The following is a 19,948-nucleotide window of genomic DNA, read 5'->3' as shown; positions in this document are numbered from 1 at the left end:
AGAGAAAAGTGGAAAGAAACAGCTTTTCATTGACAGGAGGAATAGTTGTAAAGAAATCCTGTTGCTCTCAGAGACAGCACTTTGTTTTTACGTTCTCCATACATACCATAAACCATTAACCACCAGAATATTTCTATATTAATTTCTAGTGTTATTGTATAAATTAAATATTAATCTCTAAAAATTAAGAGAGCTTCTGGTAATAGTAAAACACCATTATATATAAAGTTCTTTTTATACATGGCACCTTTAAATTCAAGTCTTTCATACCTGCGTTTTTTTCTTGATTATGATAGAAATAACATTTATTAAAGAAAATTTGAAACAAAATTGTGGGGGCTTTTTTGTTTTTTCCTCCATCAGGGGTTTATGTTTTACTGTAGTTGATAAAAAGCAATCAGAAGACCAAGAAATGTGAAAATACATGAGTGGTTTCTTTTGTAGTGATATTGTTTGCAGTTAGGAATTTTTAAAAGCAGTGTTGTGTACTGGAGGAAAGAAACTGAAATATAGTATAGCTCTACCACATCGGTGATACCAATTACTAAGCATTTTGCATTTGTTGTTTTTGGCTCTTGTATATGTTTCGCATAAAAAATGGCATGGGAGTGGGGTAGGGAAACAATTTTATATTTAATTGTTTATTTGCTGTTTGTAATTTAGAGTCTATCTTTATTTTAGCGGTAAAAGCCATGATGGAGATAAGTTCATTCCAGCTCCACCTTCTTCTCCATTGAGAAAACAGGAATTAGAAAACTTAAAGTGAGTATCTGAACAAAATTAGTATAGCATCTATTGCACATTATTTTTAATCTTCTTTATTTTGTTAATGTTATGAATTATATTGATGGAATGTCAAATGTTACACCAACCTTTAAATCTTGTGTTTAAACCCCAGTAGTCAGAATGTATTATCTTTTTTTATAAATTGTTGGATTCAATTTATTAATAATTTTTAAGAATATTTGCTTCTCAGGTACCTGGCTGGCTCAGTTGGTGGAGGATGCAACTCTTGATCTCGGGGTTGTGAGTTTGAGCCCCACATTGGGTAGAGACTACTTAAAAATAAAATCTTAAAAGAAAGAAAGCTGTCTTTCATATTTAGCCACATAATCACCCCTTTCGGCAGATCCTAGTTTCCATAACATTATCATTTCCCTTCATTCTGAGGCTCTCCTTCCCACATTTCTTGTAATACAGGTCTTAATTTTCCTAGGTTGTTTTTTTTTTTTTAACTGTTTAAATCTGTAATTGTCTTTATTTCATCTTCATTCTTGCAGGATATTTTCACTGAAGACAGAACTCTAGGTTGGTAGAGTTTGTTTTTCCTTTCAGTCAGCTCTTTGAAGAGGTCACTGCATTATCTTCAACCTCTGTTATTTCTGATTGGAAATTTATACTCATCGTACAGAGGTGCCTTTTTTCTATCTATAGATTGTCTCTGTTTTTCAGCAATTAGACTGATGAGTCTGAGTGTGATTTTCATTTATTTTTTTCCTTTTTTTTATAATAGTTTTTATTATGTTACGTTAGTCACCATACAGTATATCCTTAGTTTCTGATGCAATGTTCCATGATTCATTATTTTCATATAACACCCAGTGCACCACGCAATATGTGCCCTCCTTAATACCCATCACTGGCCTGTCTCAATCCCCCACCCGCCTCCCCTCTGAATCCCTCACCCGCCTACCCTCTGAATCCCTCAGTTTGTTTCCCAGAGTCCGTAGTCTCTCATGGTTCATTCACCTCTGTTTACCCCCCCTTTAGTCTTCCCTTCCTGCTTCTACCAATCTTCCTGCTATGTATTATGTTCCATAAATGAGTGAAACCATAAGATAATTGTCTTTCTCTGCTTGACTTATTTCACTTAGCATAATCTCGTCCGGTCCCATCCATGTTGCTGCAAATGTTGGGTAATCATTCTTTCTGATGGCTGAGTAATATTCCATTGTATATATGGACCACATCTTCTCAATCTATTCGTCTTTTGAAAGGCATCTCGTCTCCTTCCACAATTTAGCTATTGCGGACAATGCTGCTGTGAACGTTGGGGTGCATATGGCGCTTCTCTTCACTACGTTTTTATCTTTGGGGTAAATACCCAGTAGTGAAATTGCTGGATCATAGGACAGCTCAATTTTTAACTTTTTAAGGGACCTCCACACTGTTTTCCAAAGTGGCTGTACCAACTTGCATTCCCACCAACAGTGTAAGAGGGATCCCCTTTGTCCACATCCTCTCCAACATTTGTTGTTTCCTGCCTTGTCCATTTTTGCCATTCTTACTGGCGTAATGTGGTGTCTCAATGTGGTTTTGATTTGAATTTCCCTGATGGCTAATGATTTTGAACCTTTTTTCATGTGTCTGTTAGCCATTTGTATGTCTTCATTGGAAAAGTGTCTGTTCATATCTTCTGCCCATTTTTTTACTTTATTATTTGTTTCTCGTGTTTGGAGTTTGAGAAGTTCTTTGTAGATCTTGGATACTAGTCTTTTATCAGTACTGTCACTTGCAAATATCTTCTCCCATTCCGTGGGCTGCCTCTTAGTTTTTTGGACTGTTTCCTTGGCTGTGCAGAAGCTTTTGATCTTGATGAAGTCCCACAAGTTCGTTTTCTTTTGTCTCTCTTGCCTTTAGAGATGTATGAAAAAAGTTGCTGTGGCCGATGTCAGAGAGGTTGCTGCCTATGTTCTCTAGGATTTTGATGGATTCCTGTCTCACATCGAGGTCTTTCATCCCTTTGGAGTTTATCTTTGTGTATGGTGTGAGAGAGTGGTCAAGTTTCATTCTTTTGCATGCAGTTGTTCAATTTTCCCATCACCATTTATTGAAGAGACTGTCTTTTTTCCACTGGGTGTTTTTTCCTGCTTCGTCAAGATTAGTTGCCCAAAGAGCCGAGGGTCCATTTCTGGGTTCTCTATTCTGTTCCATTGGTCTATGTGTCTGTTTTTCTGCCAATACCATGCTGTCTTTGTGATCACAGCTTTGTAGTACAGCTCGAAATCTGGCAACGTGACTCCCGCACTTTGTTTTTCCTTTTCAACAATTCCTTGGCAATTCGGGGCCTTTTCTGGTTCCATACAAATGTAAGGGCTGTTTGTTCCAGTTCTTTGAAAAATGTCATTGGTATTTTGATCGGGATGGCATTGAAAGTGTAGATTGCTCAGGGTAGCTAGCATAGACATTTTAACTATGTTAATTCTTCCGATCCATGAGCGTGGAATATTTTTCCATCTTTTTGTGTCTTCTTCAATGTCTTTCAAGAGTGATCTATAGTTTCTAGAATATAGATCCTTTACGTCTCTGGTTAAGTTAATTCCGAGATAATGTTTGATTTCTGGTGCTATTGTAAACGGAATGGATTCCCTTATTTCTCTTTCTTCAGTCTCACTGTTCGTGTATAGAAATGCAACTGATTTCTGAGCATTGATTTTGTTTCCCACCACATTACTGAATTGCTCTATAAGTTCTAGTAGTTTGGGGGTGGAGTCTTTTGGGTTTTCTATATAGCGTATCATGTCATCTGCGAAGAGAGACAGTTTGACTTCTTCTTTGCCGATTTGGATACCTTACATCCCTTTTTGTCGTCTGATTGCTGTTGCAAGGACTTCTAGTACTATGTTGAATAATAATGGCAAGAGTGGGCATCCTTGTTGTGTTCCTGATCTTAAGGGAAAGCCTTTCAGCTTTTCTCCATTGAGAATGATATTCGCTGTAGGCTTTTCATAGATGGTTTTTATGAAATTGAGGAATGTACCCTCTATCCCTACACTCTGAAGGGTTTTAATCAGAAAAGGATGGTGTATTTTGTCAGATGCTTTTTCTGCATCAATTGAAAGGATCATATGGTTCGTGACTTTTTTTGTTGATATGATTTATCACACTGATTGATTTGCGAATGTTGAACCACCCTTGCATCCCAGGGATGAATCCCACTTGGTCATGATGGGTAATCCTTTTAATGTACTGTTGGACCCTATTAGCTAGGATCTTGTTGAGAATTTTGGCGTCTATATTCATCAGGGATATCGGTCTGTAATTCTCCGTTTTGATGGGGTCTTTTCCTGGTTTGGGGATCAAGGTAATACTGGCCTCACAGAATGAGTTTGGTAGTTTTCCTTCTGTTTCTATTTTTTGAAACAGCTTCAGGAGAATAGGTATTATTTCTTCTTTGAATGTTTGGTAGAATTCCCTGGGGATTCCGTCAAGCCCTGGACTCTGGTTTTTGGGGAGGTTTTTGATCACTGTTTCAGTCTCTTCATAATAATCGGTCTGTTTAATCAGTTTTTTCCTGTTTCAGTCTTGGTAGTTTATAGGTTTCCAGGAAGGCATCCATTTCTTCCAGGTTGTTTAATTTATTGGCATAAAGCTGTTGATAAAAGTTTCTAATGATCCTTCCTATTTCATTGGTGTTGGTTGTGATCTCTCCCCTTTCATTCATAATTTTATTAATTTGGGTCCTTTCTCTATTCTGGCCAGTGGCTTTTCGATGTTATTTACTCTTTCAAAAACCCAGCTTCTAGTTCTGTTGCTCTGCTCTACTGTGCTCCTGGTTTCTAATTCATTGATCTCTGCTCTAATCTTGATCACCTGCCTTCTTGTGCGTGGGTTAGTCCTGTTCTTCTGTTCCAGCTCCAGCTTCTTGAGGTGAGAATATAAAAACTGCATTTTAGATTTTTCTATTCTTTTGAGTGAGGCTTGGATGGCTATGTATTTTCCCCTTAGGACCGCCTTTGCAGTGTCCCATAGGTTTTGGACCAATGTGTTTTCATTTTCGTTGGTCTCCAAAAATTGCTTAATCTCCTTCTTAATTACCTGGTTTACCCAATCATTCTTGAGCAGGATGGTTCTTAATTTCCAAGTGTTGGAGTTTCTTCCAAATTTTTCCTTGTGATTGAGTTCCAGTTTCAAAGCATTGTGGTCTGAGAATATGCAGGGAATAATCTCAGTCTTTTGGTATCGGTTGACACCTGTTTTGTGACTCAGTATATATGGTCTGTTCTGGAGAAAGTTCCATGTGCATTCGAAAAGAATGAGTATTCTGTTGTTCTTGGGTCTAGTATTCTGTATATATCTATGAGGTCCATCTGGTCTGTTATGTCATTCAAAGTTCTTGTTTCTTTGTTGATTTTCTGCTTAGGTGATCTGTCTATTGCTGATAGTGGAGTGTTGAGGTCCCTACTATTAACATATTTTTATCTATATGTCTCTTTATTCTGGTTAAGAGTTGGCTTATGTATCTAGCTGCTCCCCTGTTGGGGGCATAGATATTTATAATTGACATAGCCACTTGTTGGATACATCCTTTCAGAATAATATAGTGTCCTTCTGTATCTTTAACTATAGTCTTTAGTTTAAAATCTAATCTGTCTGATATGAGAATTGCTACCCCAGCTTTCTTTTGAGGTCCATTGGCATGAAAAGTGGTTTTCCATCCCTTCACTTTCAGTCTGGATGTATCTTTAGGTTCAAAATGAGTCTCTTGTAGATAGCAAATGGATGGGTCATGTCTTTTTTTTTTTTTTTTTTTTTAAAGATTTTATTTATTTATTCGACAGGATAGAGACAGCCAGCGAGAGAGGGAACACAAGCAGGGGGAGTGGGAGAGGAAGAAGCAGGCTCATAGCAGAGGAGCCTGATGTGGGGCTCGATCCCACAACGCCGGGATCACGCCCTGAGCCGAAGGCAGACGCTCAACCGCTGTGCCACCCAGGCGCCCCTGGGTCATGTCTTTTTATCCAATCTGCAACCCTGTGGCATTATAGGAGGATTTAGGCCATTCACATTGAGAGTGATTATTGAGAGATACGATTTTAATGATGTCATGTTTCCTGTGAAGTCTTTGTTTCTATAGATTGTAAGTTTCTGTTCTGTATCACTCTTGGGGCTTTTTTACTTTTATAGAACGCCCCTTAATATCTCTTGTAGGGCTGGCTTGGTGGTCATGAATTCCTTCAGTTTCTGCCGACCCTGGAAGGTCCTTATCTCTGCATCAATTCTGAATGACAGCCTTGCTGGATAAAGGATCCTTGGCTGCATGTTCTTCTCAGTTAGAGCTTTGAAAATACCCTGCCAACCCTTCCTGGCCTGCCAGGTCTGTGTATACAGGTCTGACGTTATTCTGATATTCTTCCCTCTGTACGTAAGGATTTTCTTCCCCCTGGCTGCTTTCAATAGTGTATCCTTGGATCTATTATTTGCAGAATGCACTATGACGTGACGTGGTGTAGGTCTGTTCTCATTGATCTTGGGAGGGGTCCTCTCTGCCTCTTGGACACGAATGCTTGTTTCCTTTGCCAGATTAGGGAAGTTCTCAGCTACAATTTGTACAAATATCTCTTCTAGACCTCTGTTTTTCTCCACCCCCTCGGGGATGCCGATGATTCTGACATTGGAACGTTTCATTGAGTCAGTAATCTCCCGTAATCTACATTCTTGAGATTGGATTTTTTTTTTTTTTTTTTGAGATTGGATTTTTTGAGCCAAGTTTCCGTTTTTACTTTCTCTTTTACCATCCCATCTTCCAATTCACTAATTTGTTCTTCTGCCTCATTTATCCTGGCCGTCAAGAGCGTCTAGTTTAGACTGCATTTGATTCATAGCATTTTAATTTCTGCCAGATTCGCTCTCATTTCTGCCCTTAGAGATTCTATATTCTCGTTAATATTTTCGTTAATAATTTTCTCAAGCCTACACATCATCTTGACCATTATTACTCTGAACTCCATTTCTGACGATTTGATTACATCCGTATCCATCAGTTCTGTGGCAGAGGCCACAGTCTCTGTGTCCTTTCTATGCTGAAGGTTCCTCCTTCTTGTCATTCTGATGAGGAGAGGTTGCAGGGATGCCCAGAGCCCAAATTATTGACCAGGACTCAGGCAGTGTGCACTTGTTTTATAGGGACCTTAGGGATGTGGGCTTCTTGATTTTTCACCCTGCCTTCTGGGGGAGGGGACTGCTGCGCTGATACTCAGGCAACCCTGTTTGGGTAGAGTCTCTGTGTCCCCTGCGAGGGGGGATGGGGATGGGCAATGTGAACCGGTATTTCCGGGCTTTTGTTCTGTGTCGGCTTCTCCTGGCAGCTTTCTGTGCCTCTTCTGAGAGTCAGAGCAGCAGTGGCCGTATCCTAGCCTCTTTTAGAACAGAGATCACAGACTGCTCTCCACTGAGCTCTCTTGGCCACTTTAACTCTGTTCTCATCGGTGCTGCCAAAAACCTCGCAGCATCCTGGGATGTGCACCCCATAGCCACTCTCCCAGCCCTTGCTTCCAGGGCTGGCACATCTCTGTCCTTTGTGCTTCTAACACCACCAGCCACCCCCGGTTGCCATGCGCACTCCTGAGCTCCCTGTTTGGGTGTGGTTCGCGCGTGCGCTCTGGAGCGCTGGTTTTCCGTCTGGTTCCGCGCTCGCTCCTGAGCTCCCGGTTTCAGTCTACTTCAAGTGTGTGCCCCGGACTCCCGGTTTCAGTCCGGTTCCAGTGAGTGCTCTGGAGCTCCAGTTTTCAGTCTGGCCACGTGCACGTTCCCAGGCTCACGGTCTCAGTCTGCTTTCTCCTGGGTACCGGTCCGCGAGTCCTGCCCATCCCCAGTGCAGGTGGCTACTGCTTCCCGGTGCCTAGCGCGGCGGCTCCCTCCCCCTTCCGTTTATCTTCTGTTATCTGTGCACGGATTCACAGCTCCCCGTTTCATACCTCAATACTCAGCACTGGAGATGTTCCTTTGTAGAGATCCAGATGTATCTACCTATGTCTCAGGCTGATTTCATGGGTGTTCAGGATGCTCTGGTAGATATCCAGCTCGATTCACAGGGGACCAGCTGAAAAAAGGGTCCCCTACTCCTCCACCATCTTTTCCCCCCTCCGATTTTCATCATTTAAACTCTTGTCTTGGAGTTAGCTGACTTTAAGTCTATAAATTTATCTTTCAACAGATTTGATACAATTTGACTGTAATTTCTTCATACTGGTTTTGGAGCTAGGCTGAATCATATAGCATTACTTTGAAAAATGATTTCAGGGGCGCCTGGGTGGCTCAGTCGTTAAGCGTCTGCCTTCGGCTCAGGGCGTGATCCAGGTTCCCTGGGGTCGAGCCCCGCATCGGGCTCCGTGTTCCACTGGAAGCCTGCTTCTTCCTCTCCCATTTCCCCTGTTTGTGTTCCCTCTCTCACTGTCTGTCTCTCTCTGTCAAATAAATAAAATCTTTAAAAAAAAAAATGATTTCAATAATAGAACTGCAAATTAAAATGAGAAGAAAGCCATTATTTCTTTTTTCTTTTTTAAGATTTTATTTATTTATTTGACAGAGAGAGACAGCAAAAGAGGGAACACAAGCAAGGGGAGTGGGAGAGGGAGAAGCAGGCTTCCTGCCGAGCAAGGAGCCTGATTCGGGGCTCGATCCCAGGACCCTGGGATCATGACCTGAGCCAAAGGCAGACACTTAAACACCGAGCCACCCAGGCACCCTGAGCCATTATTTCTTTCATCATTATATATATATATTTTTAAGAGCCATGATTTGTGTTTTTGCCTACTGCAAAAGAATGACAGAAGTACATTTAAACATATATATGTTGCTGGTAGTATTATAAATTGATGGATTACTTTTGGAAAACATTTCATTTATTCCCATTTTTTTTGGAACAAACAGTGCTAGCCTTGTGAAAGGTATTGGGGAATTAGAGGAAAAACACACTGCCTTCAAAAGCAGATGTTGAGGAGCACCTGGTGGCTCAGTCGGTTTAGGGTCAAACTCTTGATTTCAGCTCAGGTCTGATCTTAGGATTGTGGGTTCAAACCCCATGTGGGGCTCTGCTCCTCCCCCAGCTTGCGTGCTTGCTCTCTCTCAAATAAATCTTTTAAAAAAAGAAAAAGCAGATGGTAGACACTTAGGAGAAAATGATATTAATTAGTAGCTTAGTTATTAGGTGGTGAAATTTGGGGTGTCTCTTTTTTCTTGTGATATTTTATTACCCTGAGAAGTGAAAAATGACCTCACTTTAAAATTTTGCATTTCTTTCAGTCTGCTCAAGGTGCTCAATCTGATGCCAAGATTTACTGATGGCTTGTATTTCTTTTTCTGTGAACCTCCTGTTTGTAGAATTTACCATTTTCATATTGGGTTTTTCATCTTTTTTGTTTTTATAAGAGTTCTTGTCTGTTACAGAAGTTCGCCTTTATTATTTCTGAGATTGTTTATGACACTTAGTTGTAAACAATTTCATAAGTATTCATTTAATGTGTAGAAAGGCCTTCTTGCCTCCGAGGATGAGAGTATAATTCACCCATGTCTTCTAGCACTGTCACAACCACAAATCTAAATTTCTGTTTCATCTAGAATGTATTTTATAGAAATGAATAAGGTAGGGATCTATCTGTACTATGTGTAATTTTTCATAGTGTAGTCCATTTGATTAACTTCATTTAACTTTCAAATAAAGCATGAGACAAAACTATGAAATGTTAAGATTTTATGTCTAAACAGTTTTAAATTACATTTTTATAAAATAACATGTATATGTTTATTTGCATAAAAAAATTGGAAGGATCTATGTCAAAACCTTCATGGTGGTTATCCCTGAATGGTGGAATAACTGGTGATTTTTATTTTCTTATTGGATACCTCGTTTTTCTCTTTAAAAAGGAAGATATTTCATTAATGTTATTGAAGCCCCTCATTTGCATGCCTAGTGTTTTTGGAGGAAGATTGGCCAGAGGGATGTGTCCTCCTCTCTCCCTCTCTCTCTCTCTCTCTGTCTTTTTTCCATTTAAATAAAGATGTGCCCTTTTTTTTTTCTTTTTTTAGGATTTTTATTCATTTATTTTGAGAGGGAGAGAGAGAGTGTGTGTGTGTGTGTGTGTGTGTGTGTGTGTGTGAACGTGAAATCAGGGGGAGAGGCAGAGGCAGAGGGAGGGAGAATCTCAAGCAAAATCCCTACTGAGTGCAGAGCCAGACGTAGGGCCCGATCCCACAACCCCAAGATCCTGACCTGAGCTGAAATCAAGAGTCAGATACTTAACTGACTAAGCCACCCAGATGCCCCCAAGATGTGCCCTTTTCTGATCATATTCTGTCAGATCAGTGTGTTCATGACAGGGCATTTCTGTCCATGATTGCAGGGCTCCATGCACCATTCTCCCCTAGACAGCAACTTTATTTTGTTCTGTTGAAGTATACCATGAATTCTCACTTTGTATTAATGCCCTCTCTGTCCGGGGTTTTATTATTAGGAGGAAAGAATTATTCCTCTGATTCTATGGAGGATTAAATCTCAAGTTTAGTTAGAAAGGAGTTGGTCATTTAAGATTTTGAAAGTAGAGTTTCGGGGGTGCCTGGGTGGCACAGCGGTTAAGCGTCTGCCTTCGGCTCAGGGCATGATCCCGGCGCTATGGGATCGAGCCCCGCATCAGGCTCCTCTGATAGGAGCCTGCTTCTTCCTCTCCCACTCCCCCTGCTTGTGTTCCCTCTCTCGCTGGCTATTTCTCTCTCTGTCAAACAAATAAATAAAATCTTAAAAAAAAAAAAAAAAAAGTAGAGTTTCGGTTTTTTAAAACTTGACAGAGTTAATTAAATGTTTTCTTGGGGTGCCTGAATGGCTCAGTCTCTTAGGTGTTTGCCGTTGGCTCAGGTCATGATCCTGGGGTCCTGGCGTTGAGCCCTGAGTTGGGCTCCCTGCTCAGTGGAGAGCCAGCTTCTCCCTCTCCCCTCTGCTCGTGCTCTCTCTTTCTGTTTCTCTCTCTCTCTCAAATAAAATCTTTAAAAAATAATAATAAATGTTTTCTTCAGTAATCTTTAGTTACATTAAAATTTCTTGAATTCTCAGATGAGTCATAAGATAGCAAGGAAATAAAAGTACTGTAAAAAATTACCAGTGAAGGGGTTCCTGGGTGGCTCATTTGGTTAAGTGTCGAGCTCTTGATTTCAGCTCAGATCATGATCTTAGGGTCATGAGATCGAGCCCCATGTTAGGAGTCTGCTTCTCTCTATCTCCCTCTCCCCCCTACCCGCCTCATACAGAGGGGCGTGTGTATGCTCACTCTTGCTTGCTCGCTCTCTCTCAAATCTTTAAAAAAAAAACAAACCAAAAAACATTACCAGTGAAACAACAGCAATAACAAAATATACAGAGGAATGGTGCCATTGAGTGAAATAAAATTGAATTTTTAAAAAGCAATCAAGTACCAGTCATACAACTGAAACTCACCATGTTAGACTTTTGTCCTGAAAGGAAATCTGTAAAAACAAAGCAAATGAAGTAAAGCTAAACTGTATTTTGTATAAAGTGAGCTGTTGGGAAAGAGGTAGATTGTAGTGCTCAGCCAGGACAATATTTGGGTAAATGCTTTAATTTGCATAAAAATAAACTGTTTTCCCCAGTATTCCAAATGTTTTCTAGAGATAATCTCTCTTATGGAGCCACCTGCATGTTATATTTATCTAAGGGGTTCATCTGTTTTTAATAGGTTATTGTGTGGGATAAAAATCTCAGTACAAAAAGTTACACGGTAAAGGAGCGCATGGCTTTCTCAGAGGAATGTGTGACTCTTGATCTCAAGGTCGTGAACTTTGAGCCCCATGTTAAGGTATATAGATTACTTAAAAATAAAATTAAAAAAAAAAAAGTTGTATAGTAAAAGTAAAATTTGACCCATCCCCATCCTCTGTTTCCAAGATCTTCCCTGAGGAGCAACCAATTACTGGTTTCTTGTATGTCCTTTCAATGAGATTTCTCATTCCTGTACCAGCATATGTATATATGGTACGTTTTACACTAGCAGTTGGATAGTGTCCCCATCTTGTTCCATAGCCTACTTTTTTCCTCTGACTATGTATCTTTAGAGATTGCTCTTTATTGGTGCAAAGCTCTGTTTCATTCTTTCTAATAGGGACATAGAATTGCATTATATAGATACGACATACTTTATCATTTCTTTATATTTAGCTGTTTTTAATGTTTCAGTCTTTGATGTTACAAATAATGCTGCAGTGAATATCATTGTACACAGTTTTTAAGGAGAATCCTAAATGAATAAAGTATTTTAAACAATTTTTAAATTTGACTTAATTTTTAGAAATTTGAGTACTAATCTTAGGATGGCTTTATGCAGTTGCACAAGTATATTATTCTCTAATGGTTGAACACCTGCAGAGTTGTGTAAATTAATTTTGCCTTTTGAAAGTGGCATTAAAGAGAAGGGTATGTGCAGAGTGGCATACTTCTTCTCTGAATTTTGTACCCTTATGGCACAACTCTTTGCTTTCCATGTGCACTAGTAGGATTGATGATTTTCAGAGAAAATAAAATTACTTCCCTATTTTTGTGGAAAGGGGCAAAGGGTCTCCATAGGGAATTCCATCATCATAAAGTGAGGTAAAGATGGTTTGCTGGTATATATTAACCTTTTTTCTTATGGAGCAGATGGGAGAAAAGAAATGCAACAAGATGGAAGGAGCCTTAGGGTAGATTTATAAAAAGAACTGCTGTGCAAGACAGTAGTAATGGTAACGTGGAGACAAATGGTGCAGGGAAGGAGTCGTAAAAGATTTGCGTTGTAACTTCGAAGCTATAAAAGCTCATAATGCAGTTGGGCGTGTTAAAGGGCAGTTCTGTGGCAGGAGCCAGCTGTCTTCTGTTAAGATCATGGAATTCTTACAGATTTCATCTATTTCTGACCTGAATTCCTTTATGTGATTGGAAATGTGTGTGACTAGTGTATAGTTTAGTTTTTATGGACTATTATATTGGACCCCTTGTACCCTGTAATACCCAAGACACCAATGTAAAACCTCATTTCCTATTTCCAGCATAACTAATATGCAGTAAATTATCATGAGTGTTCTAATGGCCACATCTTATGGTATGGGTTCACAGCCTCTTGAATAGTTTCATTTTTTTTTCATTTGTATATAAATGAAGATGGTTTCCAAAAAATATTCATTCTAACCAAGTTTCAAGTATGTTTTTGAAGACAGATGACACCTGAAGCAATTGTGAGATTCTATATTAGAATTAAGATAGTTATCAGAAAAATATTCTCACAATTAAAGAGAAAATTGCCCCACATCAGGAAGTATCTCAGAAATCAACTAAGCAGTTTAATTGTGAGGCTCAGATGAGCAGATGAACACTGTTAGAGTATTGTTCAGTTCCTGAATCACTCGGAGCTCTGCAAAGCCATCAGTTGCATTCAATTAGGAAAGTGCGCGCGCACGCGGCGCACACACACATTCTACAGCCTTAAATGCTAGGACTTAAAATTTTCAAAATAAAAGGTGATTCTATTTCTAGGTATTTACCCAAGATAAATGAAAACTTGTCCATACAATAAATCATAGCAGCTTTATTCATGATAGAGAAAAACTAGAAGTAGTCCAGGTAACCATTAGTAAGAGAACGGATAACTAAATTATAATCCACTGTATACACTGGAATACTGTTCAGCTATAAAAAGCAACAAATTATTGATGCACACATCAATATGAAAGAATTTCCAAACATTTTGTGTTTTTTTATGCAGTATAAGTTGCCTACTGTATGACTCCATTTATGCCATTTATATGACAGGCAAAACTATACAAAACTAACAGAAATCAGAGCAGTGATTGGGAGGAATTACCTGGAAGAATCTTTCTGCAGTGATAGAAATGTTCTGTATCTTAATTGAGCTGGTGGTTACATGTATATATTCAAACTCCTCAAACTGTACACTTAAAGTGATGCATATTAGTGTATACAAATTATATGTCATTAAAATTTTAAGGTATTGGGGAATCCGGGTGGCTCAGTCAGTAGAATATGTGATTCTTGATCTTGGGGTTATGAGTTTGAGCCCCATGTTGGGTGTAGAGATGACTAAAAAGAAATTTTAGATCAAGTAAATAAATACTTAAAATTTTAAGGTATTTTGAAATTTTACAAAAATTAATATAATTCTAAATATATTCTGTTGACGGGGCGCCTGGGTGGCACAGCGGTTAAACATCTGCCTTCGGCTCAGGGCGTGATCCCGGCGTTATGGGATCGAGCCCCACATCAGGCTCCTCCGCTATGAGCCTGCTTCTTCCTCTCCCACTCCCCCTGCTTGTGTTCCCTCTCTCGCTGGCTGTCTCTATCTCTGTCGAATAAATAAATAAAATCTTTTAAAATATATATATATATATATATTTTTTTTTTTTTTTTTTTTTTCTTGAGGGGCACCTGGGTGCTTAGTCGGTGAAGCATCTGCCTTTAGCTCAGGTCATGATCTCAGGGTCCTGGGATCAAACCCCACATCAGGCTCTCTGCTCAGCACGATTCTGCTTCTCCCTCTGTGCTCTCTCTTCCTCTCTCTCTCGCTCTCATATAAAAAAATAAAATATATTCTTTTGGAAAATATAACTTAACCACTAATGATTGATACATGGTTAGTTTCCCTTATATACCATTTATGAGGTGGCAGGACATGGGAAATTTGGTTTCTTAACAACAAAAAAAACCCATCTATTTGTATTTAGCACATATTCCTTAGACCCTAAGGTTGCAGTATCCTGTACCAGAGCCACTTACCAGGTCACCACTAAGCACATGAAAGGTGCACTGTTTAAGTGTATGGTACAACGAGGGATTTCAAAACTTACTAACAAAAACAATGTAAAATGTGTATTGTATTTTTTATATTGATTATATGTTGAAATGATATGGTGGATTATTTTTAAATACATTAAAACTAAACAATTTCACCTGTTCTTCTGCTTTATGTAATGTGTTTACTAGAAAATTTAAAATTACACTTACAGCTCCAATTATGTTTCTTTTGGACAGTGCTGCTCTGAGTTTTTATTTTTATTTTTTTAAGGATTTATTTATTTAAGGGGCACCTGGGTGGCTCAGTTGGTTAAGCATCTGCCTTCAGCCAGGGTCATGATCCCAGGGTCCTAGGATTGAGCCCCACTTTTGGCTCCCTGCTCAGTGGGGAGCCTGCTTCTCCCTGTCCCTCTCCTCCTGTCCCTCTCCTGCTCCTCCTGCTTGTACTCTGTCTCTCTCTGTCAAATAAATGAATAAAACCTTAAAAAAAAATTATTTGAGAGAGGGCACACTGGTACATGAGTGGAGGGAGAGGCAGTCTTCAGTCAGACTCCCTGCTGAATGCAGAGCCCAGTGCCAGGCAGTATCTCATGATCCATGAGATCATGACCTGAGACCAAACCAAGAGTCAGACGCTTAACCACTTAACACTGCTTAACTGACTGAACCACTTAGGCGCCCGGCTCTGAGTTTTTAGAACTGTTTGAAATGTTTGTATTTGTTGATACATGGTTTCTACAAATGTGTAATATTGTTACTATGCCAGTTTTCTCACATGCCATGTATTTTAGCTGAATATCTCTTCAGAAAAACTTTTGCCTTTAAAAGGCCTAATTTCCAAATGAATCTTAGAATGTAGACACTAGGGACACCTGGGTGGCTCAGTTGGTTAAGCGCCTACCTTCAGTTCAGGTCATGATCCCAGGGTCCTGGGATTAATTGAGCCCTGTTTGGGCTCCCTGCTCAGCAGGGGATTCTGCTTCTCCCTCACCCTCTGCCCCTCCCCCTGCTCATGTGCATGCATGCTCTCTCCCTCTGGCCCTCTCTCAAATAAATAAAATCTTAAAAAAAAAAAAAAAAAAGAATGTAGATGCTTGTGCAGCATTGATATTTTGGCCATCTGCTTTGATTTACATATTAATGTTGCCACATGGATTTGAGAGATAATGATTCTTATACAATGATTAGTTATAAGGGCATACTTTTAAGATCGTAACAAAAAACATTTATTGATTTCTGATACCTTATGTTTTTAAAACTTATTGAGATATAATTCACACCCATGCAATTTGCCCATTTAAAATTTACAATCCAGTGGTTTTTAAGTATATTTACAGAATTGTGCAACCATTACCACAGTCAATTTTAGAACATTTTCATCACCTCAAAGAGAAACCATGCACCCTTTAGCTGTCATTCCTTTGCCACGGTCTACTCGCCAGCTCTATTTAATTTACTTTCTAGCTCTATAGAGTTTTCTATTCTAGACTTTCATATGAATGGAATCAATGTCGTGGGCTTTTATGACTGGCCTCCTTCACTTAGGATAATGTTTTCAGGGTTTACCCAAGTTGTAGCATATATCATATTCATTTTTATTGCTGAATATTTCATCATATGGATATACAACATTTTGTTTATTCTTTCATTCACTGATAGACATTTTGATCATTTGTCCTTTTTTAAAAAAAAATTTTCAGGATGCCTGGGTGGTTCAGTCAGTTAATTGTCTGCCTTCAGCTCAGGTCATGATCCCAGGGTCCTGGGATTGAGTCTTGCATCATGCTCCTTGCTCAGCAGGGAGCCTGCTTCTCCCTCTGCCTGCTGCTCCCCCTGCTTATGCACTCTTTCTCTCTCTCTCTGTCAAATAAATAAACAAAATCTTTAAAAAATAATAAAAATTTTTATTTACTTTTTTGAAGAATTTTTTTAAAGTAATCTCTATAGCCAGCGTGGGGCTTGAACTTAAAACCCTGAGATCAAGGATCACATGTTCTACCAATTGAGCCTGCCAGGCGCCCCTTGATTATTTTTGTCTTTACGCTATTATGAATAATGCTGCTATGTACATTTGTGTACAAATGTTTGCACAGGCATATGTTTTTATATTCCTTGGGTATATACCTAGAAGTAGAATTGCTGGGTCATATAGTAATTCTGTGTAATCATTTGAGGAATTGCCAGACTGTGTTCTAAAATGGCTGTACTGCTTTATAATCCCACCCGCAGTGTATGAGTATTGCAGGTGTTCACATCCTCACCAGCATTTGGTATTGCCCGTCTTTTGGATTATACATTGCGGTAGGTGTGAAGTGGTATCTCTTGTAGCTGTGATTTACATTTCCCTGAAGATTAATGATGTTGAGCTTCTTTTCATGTGCTTATTGGGCATTTGTAATCTTCTTTCCAGAAATGTTTATTCAGATCCTCTGCCTATATTTTAATTGCGTTATTGCCCTTTTACTATTGAGTTGTAAGAGTGCTTTATACGTTCTAGACATCAGACCCTTATCAGATACATGATATACAAATATTTTTTCCCATTCCATGGGTTATCATCGCACTTTTTTGAAGGTAGCCTTTGAATCATAAAAGTTTTTCATTTTGATGAAGTTCAACTTACCAATTTTTTTTTTTTGTGAGGATTTATTTATTTAGAGCATGTGAGTGGTGGGGGGCAAAGGGAGAGGGAGAGAAATCCTCAAGCAGACTCCCCAACTGAACATGGAGCCTGACATGGGTTCAGTCCCAGGATCCTGAGTTCATGACCTGAGCCGAAACCAAGAGCCAGACGCCCAACTGACTCAGCCACCCAGGCGCCCCTTACTTTTTTTCTTTTATTGACCATGCTTTTCGTGTCCTATCTTAAGAATCCTTTGCCAGATTCAAGGGTTTACCCCTGTGTTTTCTTCTGAGAGTTTTATAGTTTTACCTCTTACATTTAGGTCTTTGATCTGTTTTTTAGTTGATTTTTATATATGATATGAAGTAAGGGCTCAATTTAATTCTTTTGCATACTAGTACCTTATTAACAGGAAAGAAATAAGTTCATAGGCTTAGTCACATATTAACATTTCATTGTTGCACAGTGGTTTATTTTTTTTTTTTTTAAGATTTTTATTTATTTATTTGACAGAGATAGAGACAGCCAACGAGAGAGGGAACACAAGCAGGGGGAGTGGGAGAGGAAGAAGCAGGCTCATAGCAGAGGAGCCTGATGTGGGGCTTGATCCCACAATGCCGGGATCACACCCTGAGCCTAAGACAGACGCTTAACCGCTGTGCCACCCAGGCGCCCCTGCACAGTGGTTTAATAACTGGCTTAGGTATATACTGATTCTTACATGTTGCATATTCTAGGACATTTTTGTTACTCATTCTGGGATTGTGATATTAGCTGAACTTTTAATATCTGAAACTAAAATGGAGCTACTTTAGAACTTGGAAAAAAGTGTAACAGAACTGGAAAAGGATAGGAAATAATTTGGGGGCCCACATGGAAAATGTCTGTATGAGAGATTAAAATCACAGCATACAGGGATGCCTGGGTGGCTCAGTTGGTTAAGCGTCTGCCTTCGGCTCGGGTCGATCTCAGGGTACTGGGATCGAGTTCCGCATCAGGCTCCTTGCTCAGCAGGGAGCCTGCTTCTCCCTCTGCCTGCCTCTCCCCCTGCTTATTCTCTCTCTGTCTGTCAAATAAATAAAGTCTTTAAAAAAAATTAATTTTAAAAAATCACAGCATACAGAATAAAAATGAAATTTCAATTTGTCTTTTTTTAAAATAAGAGGCTCAAAAATGGATAAAAGGAAGTGTTCAGATCAAATTTAATTAAGCCCAGTTAAGTTATTCTACAGTTAAAAATTACAAAACTTTAAGTAGTTCATTTAGAATCATTCAGTGAATGATTTCCCATTCAGTTAAAGGGGACCTCCTGTGACCCAATGTTTATGAGAAAAGATGAATCAATCAAATGGTTGATGATATATATAAATATTATAGGCAGTTCTAGTGTGCTTAAGGAATCCAGTTTCTTTTTTTTGGCCTAGTGGTTATATTGTAGCTCATGACACATACCTAAAACAGAATTATGGCTAATAATCTTTTGAATCTCTTATTGTTCTTACAACTGAGTTTGTGGTCCTGCTGAAATGTATCCATCTATAATCAATTCTACGAAAGAAGGAACCTGCATATGTGACATTTCCTTCACATCATCAGCAGTGTTCATATTGGCAGGGTTCGAGTGATTTTCAGTGGTCTGCCATTCTCTGGAAACCCCATACGGCCACTGGTGACACTGGACAAATCCTTTAACCCCTGTAGGTCTTACTCTTCTGTCAAGTAAGTGAATTGGCTCGGATGATCTTCAGGCCCCGTCTGTATATAAAATGCTGTGTCCGTGACTTTATGAATTTTATTTGTTGCCTAGACTAGGACTGGGTCCTTTGAGATGCTAGATTTGGTTGAAAAAAACTTTTTTCAGCTTCTTTGTGTTGGACTTCTCTTTGTTTTGGATTGGAGTGTGCTTGTCAATAAGCTGCTTTTTGTACAGGACTGTTACTAGAAAAGCAAAATGTTTACAGAACACATGAAGTGAAAAACTTAAATTTTCTTAAGATTTGAAAATTGACAAGTTTAACATTTTTGAAATGACTGTAGATAATGCAAATAGCTTGAAAGACTTTTTTAAGTAGACTCCATGCCCACTGTAGGGCTCAAGCTCACAATGCTGAGACCGAGAGTGGAGTGCTCTACCAACTGAACCAGCCAGGCGCCTGATTATTTTTTTGAAATTATATAATCCAGTACCATATTCAGCTTGGAAGAAATTCTTTTTTTTTTTTTTAAGATTTTATTTATTTATTTGAGAGAGAGAGAGAGAAAAGCAAGTTCCCCACCTAGCCTCCCATCGTGAGGCTCGATCCCAGGACCCTGGGACCATGACCTCCTAGGTAAGGGTAGATGCTCAACAGACTGAGCCACCCAGGCACCTCCCCTGGAAGAAATTCTTTATTGGATTTTTTGGGCCAGTTTTTCAAACATGTTCGTTATAAGATTGCTTTATAAATTTGTTTTCCTTTGACACACGGTGACTGATAGATTTACCCCCATTTTAGCCTCTTTTAATAAGGTTTAAACTATTTCAGACATTTGGTTTAGATTCATTTAACTCACAGAATATGGGGCTTGACAGATTTTAATGCCCAGTCTTATATGCCTTGTTGCTGTAATTTGATGCTTTAAGCAAAGTCCCTACTTCCTTTTCTTTCCTTTCTTTTTTCTTTCTTGTTCTTTCTTTTTCCTTTTTGTTCTTTCCTTTCCAAGGGTTGGCATCTTCTAGAGCAAGCTCCTCCCATGTGTAGAGGAGAGAGCGTGGGGTT

At 39.1% G+C, this 19,948-nt stretch overlaps 1 protein-coding gene across 5 annotated transcripts in view; it reads left to right on the top strand.

Moving 5' to 3' along the window:
* The window catches only part of CNOT10 (CCR4-NOT transcription complex subunit 10), an 80,004-nt gene that overhangs the window by 46,635 nt on the left and 13,421 nt on the right, over window positions 1–19,948 (top strand). For all 5 annotated transcript variants that reach the window (XM_087870067.1, XM_087870066.1, XM_045798296.2 and 2 more), the window contains one exon: window positions 682–762. In XM_087870067.1, the coding sequence (XP_087726193.1) occupies window positions 682–762 (81 nt within the window). The remainder of the gene's footprint in view (window positions 1–681; window positions 763–19,948) is intronic.

This window comes from Ursus americanus, chromosome 20 (genome assembly GCF_024610735.1).
Source record: "Ursus americanus isolate L20-20 chromosome 20, mUrsAme1.1.p, whole genome shotgun sequence".
In the NCBI taxonomy this organism is placed as follows: Eukaryota; Metazoa; Chordata; class Mammalia; order Carnivora; family Ursidae; genus Ursus; species Ursus americanus.
The sequence above is the reverse complement of the archived record's forward strand: the minus strand, read 5'-3'. Positions and strand labels throughout refer to the sequence as shown.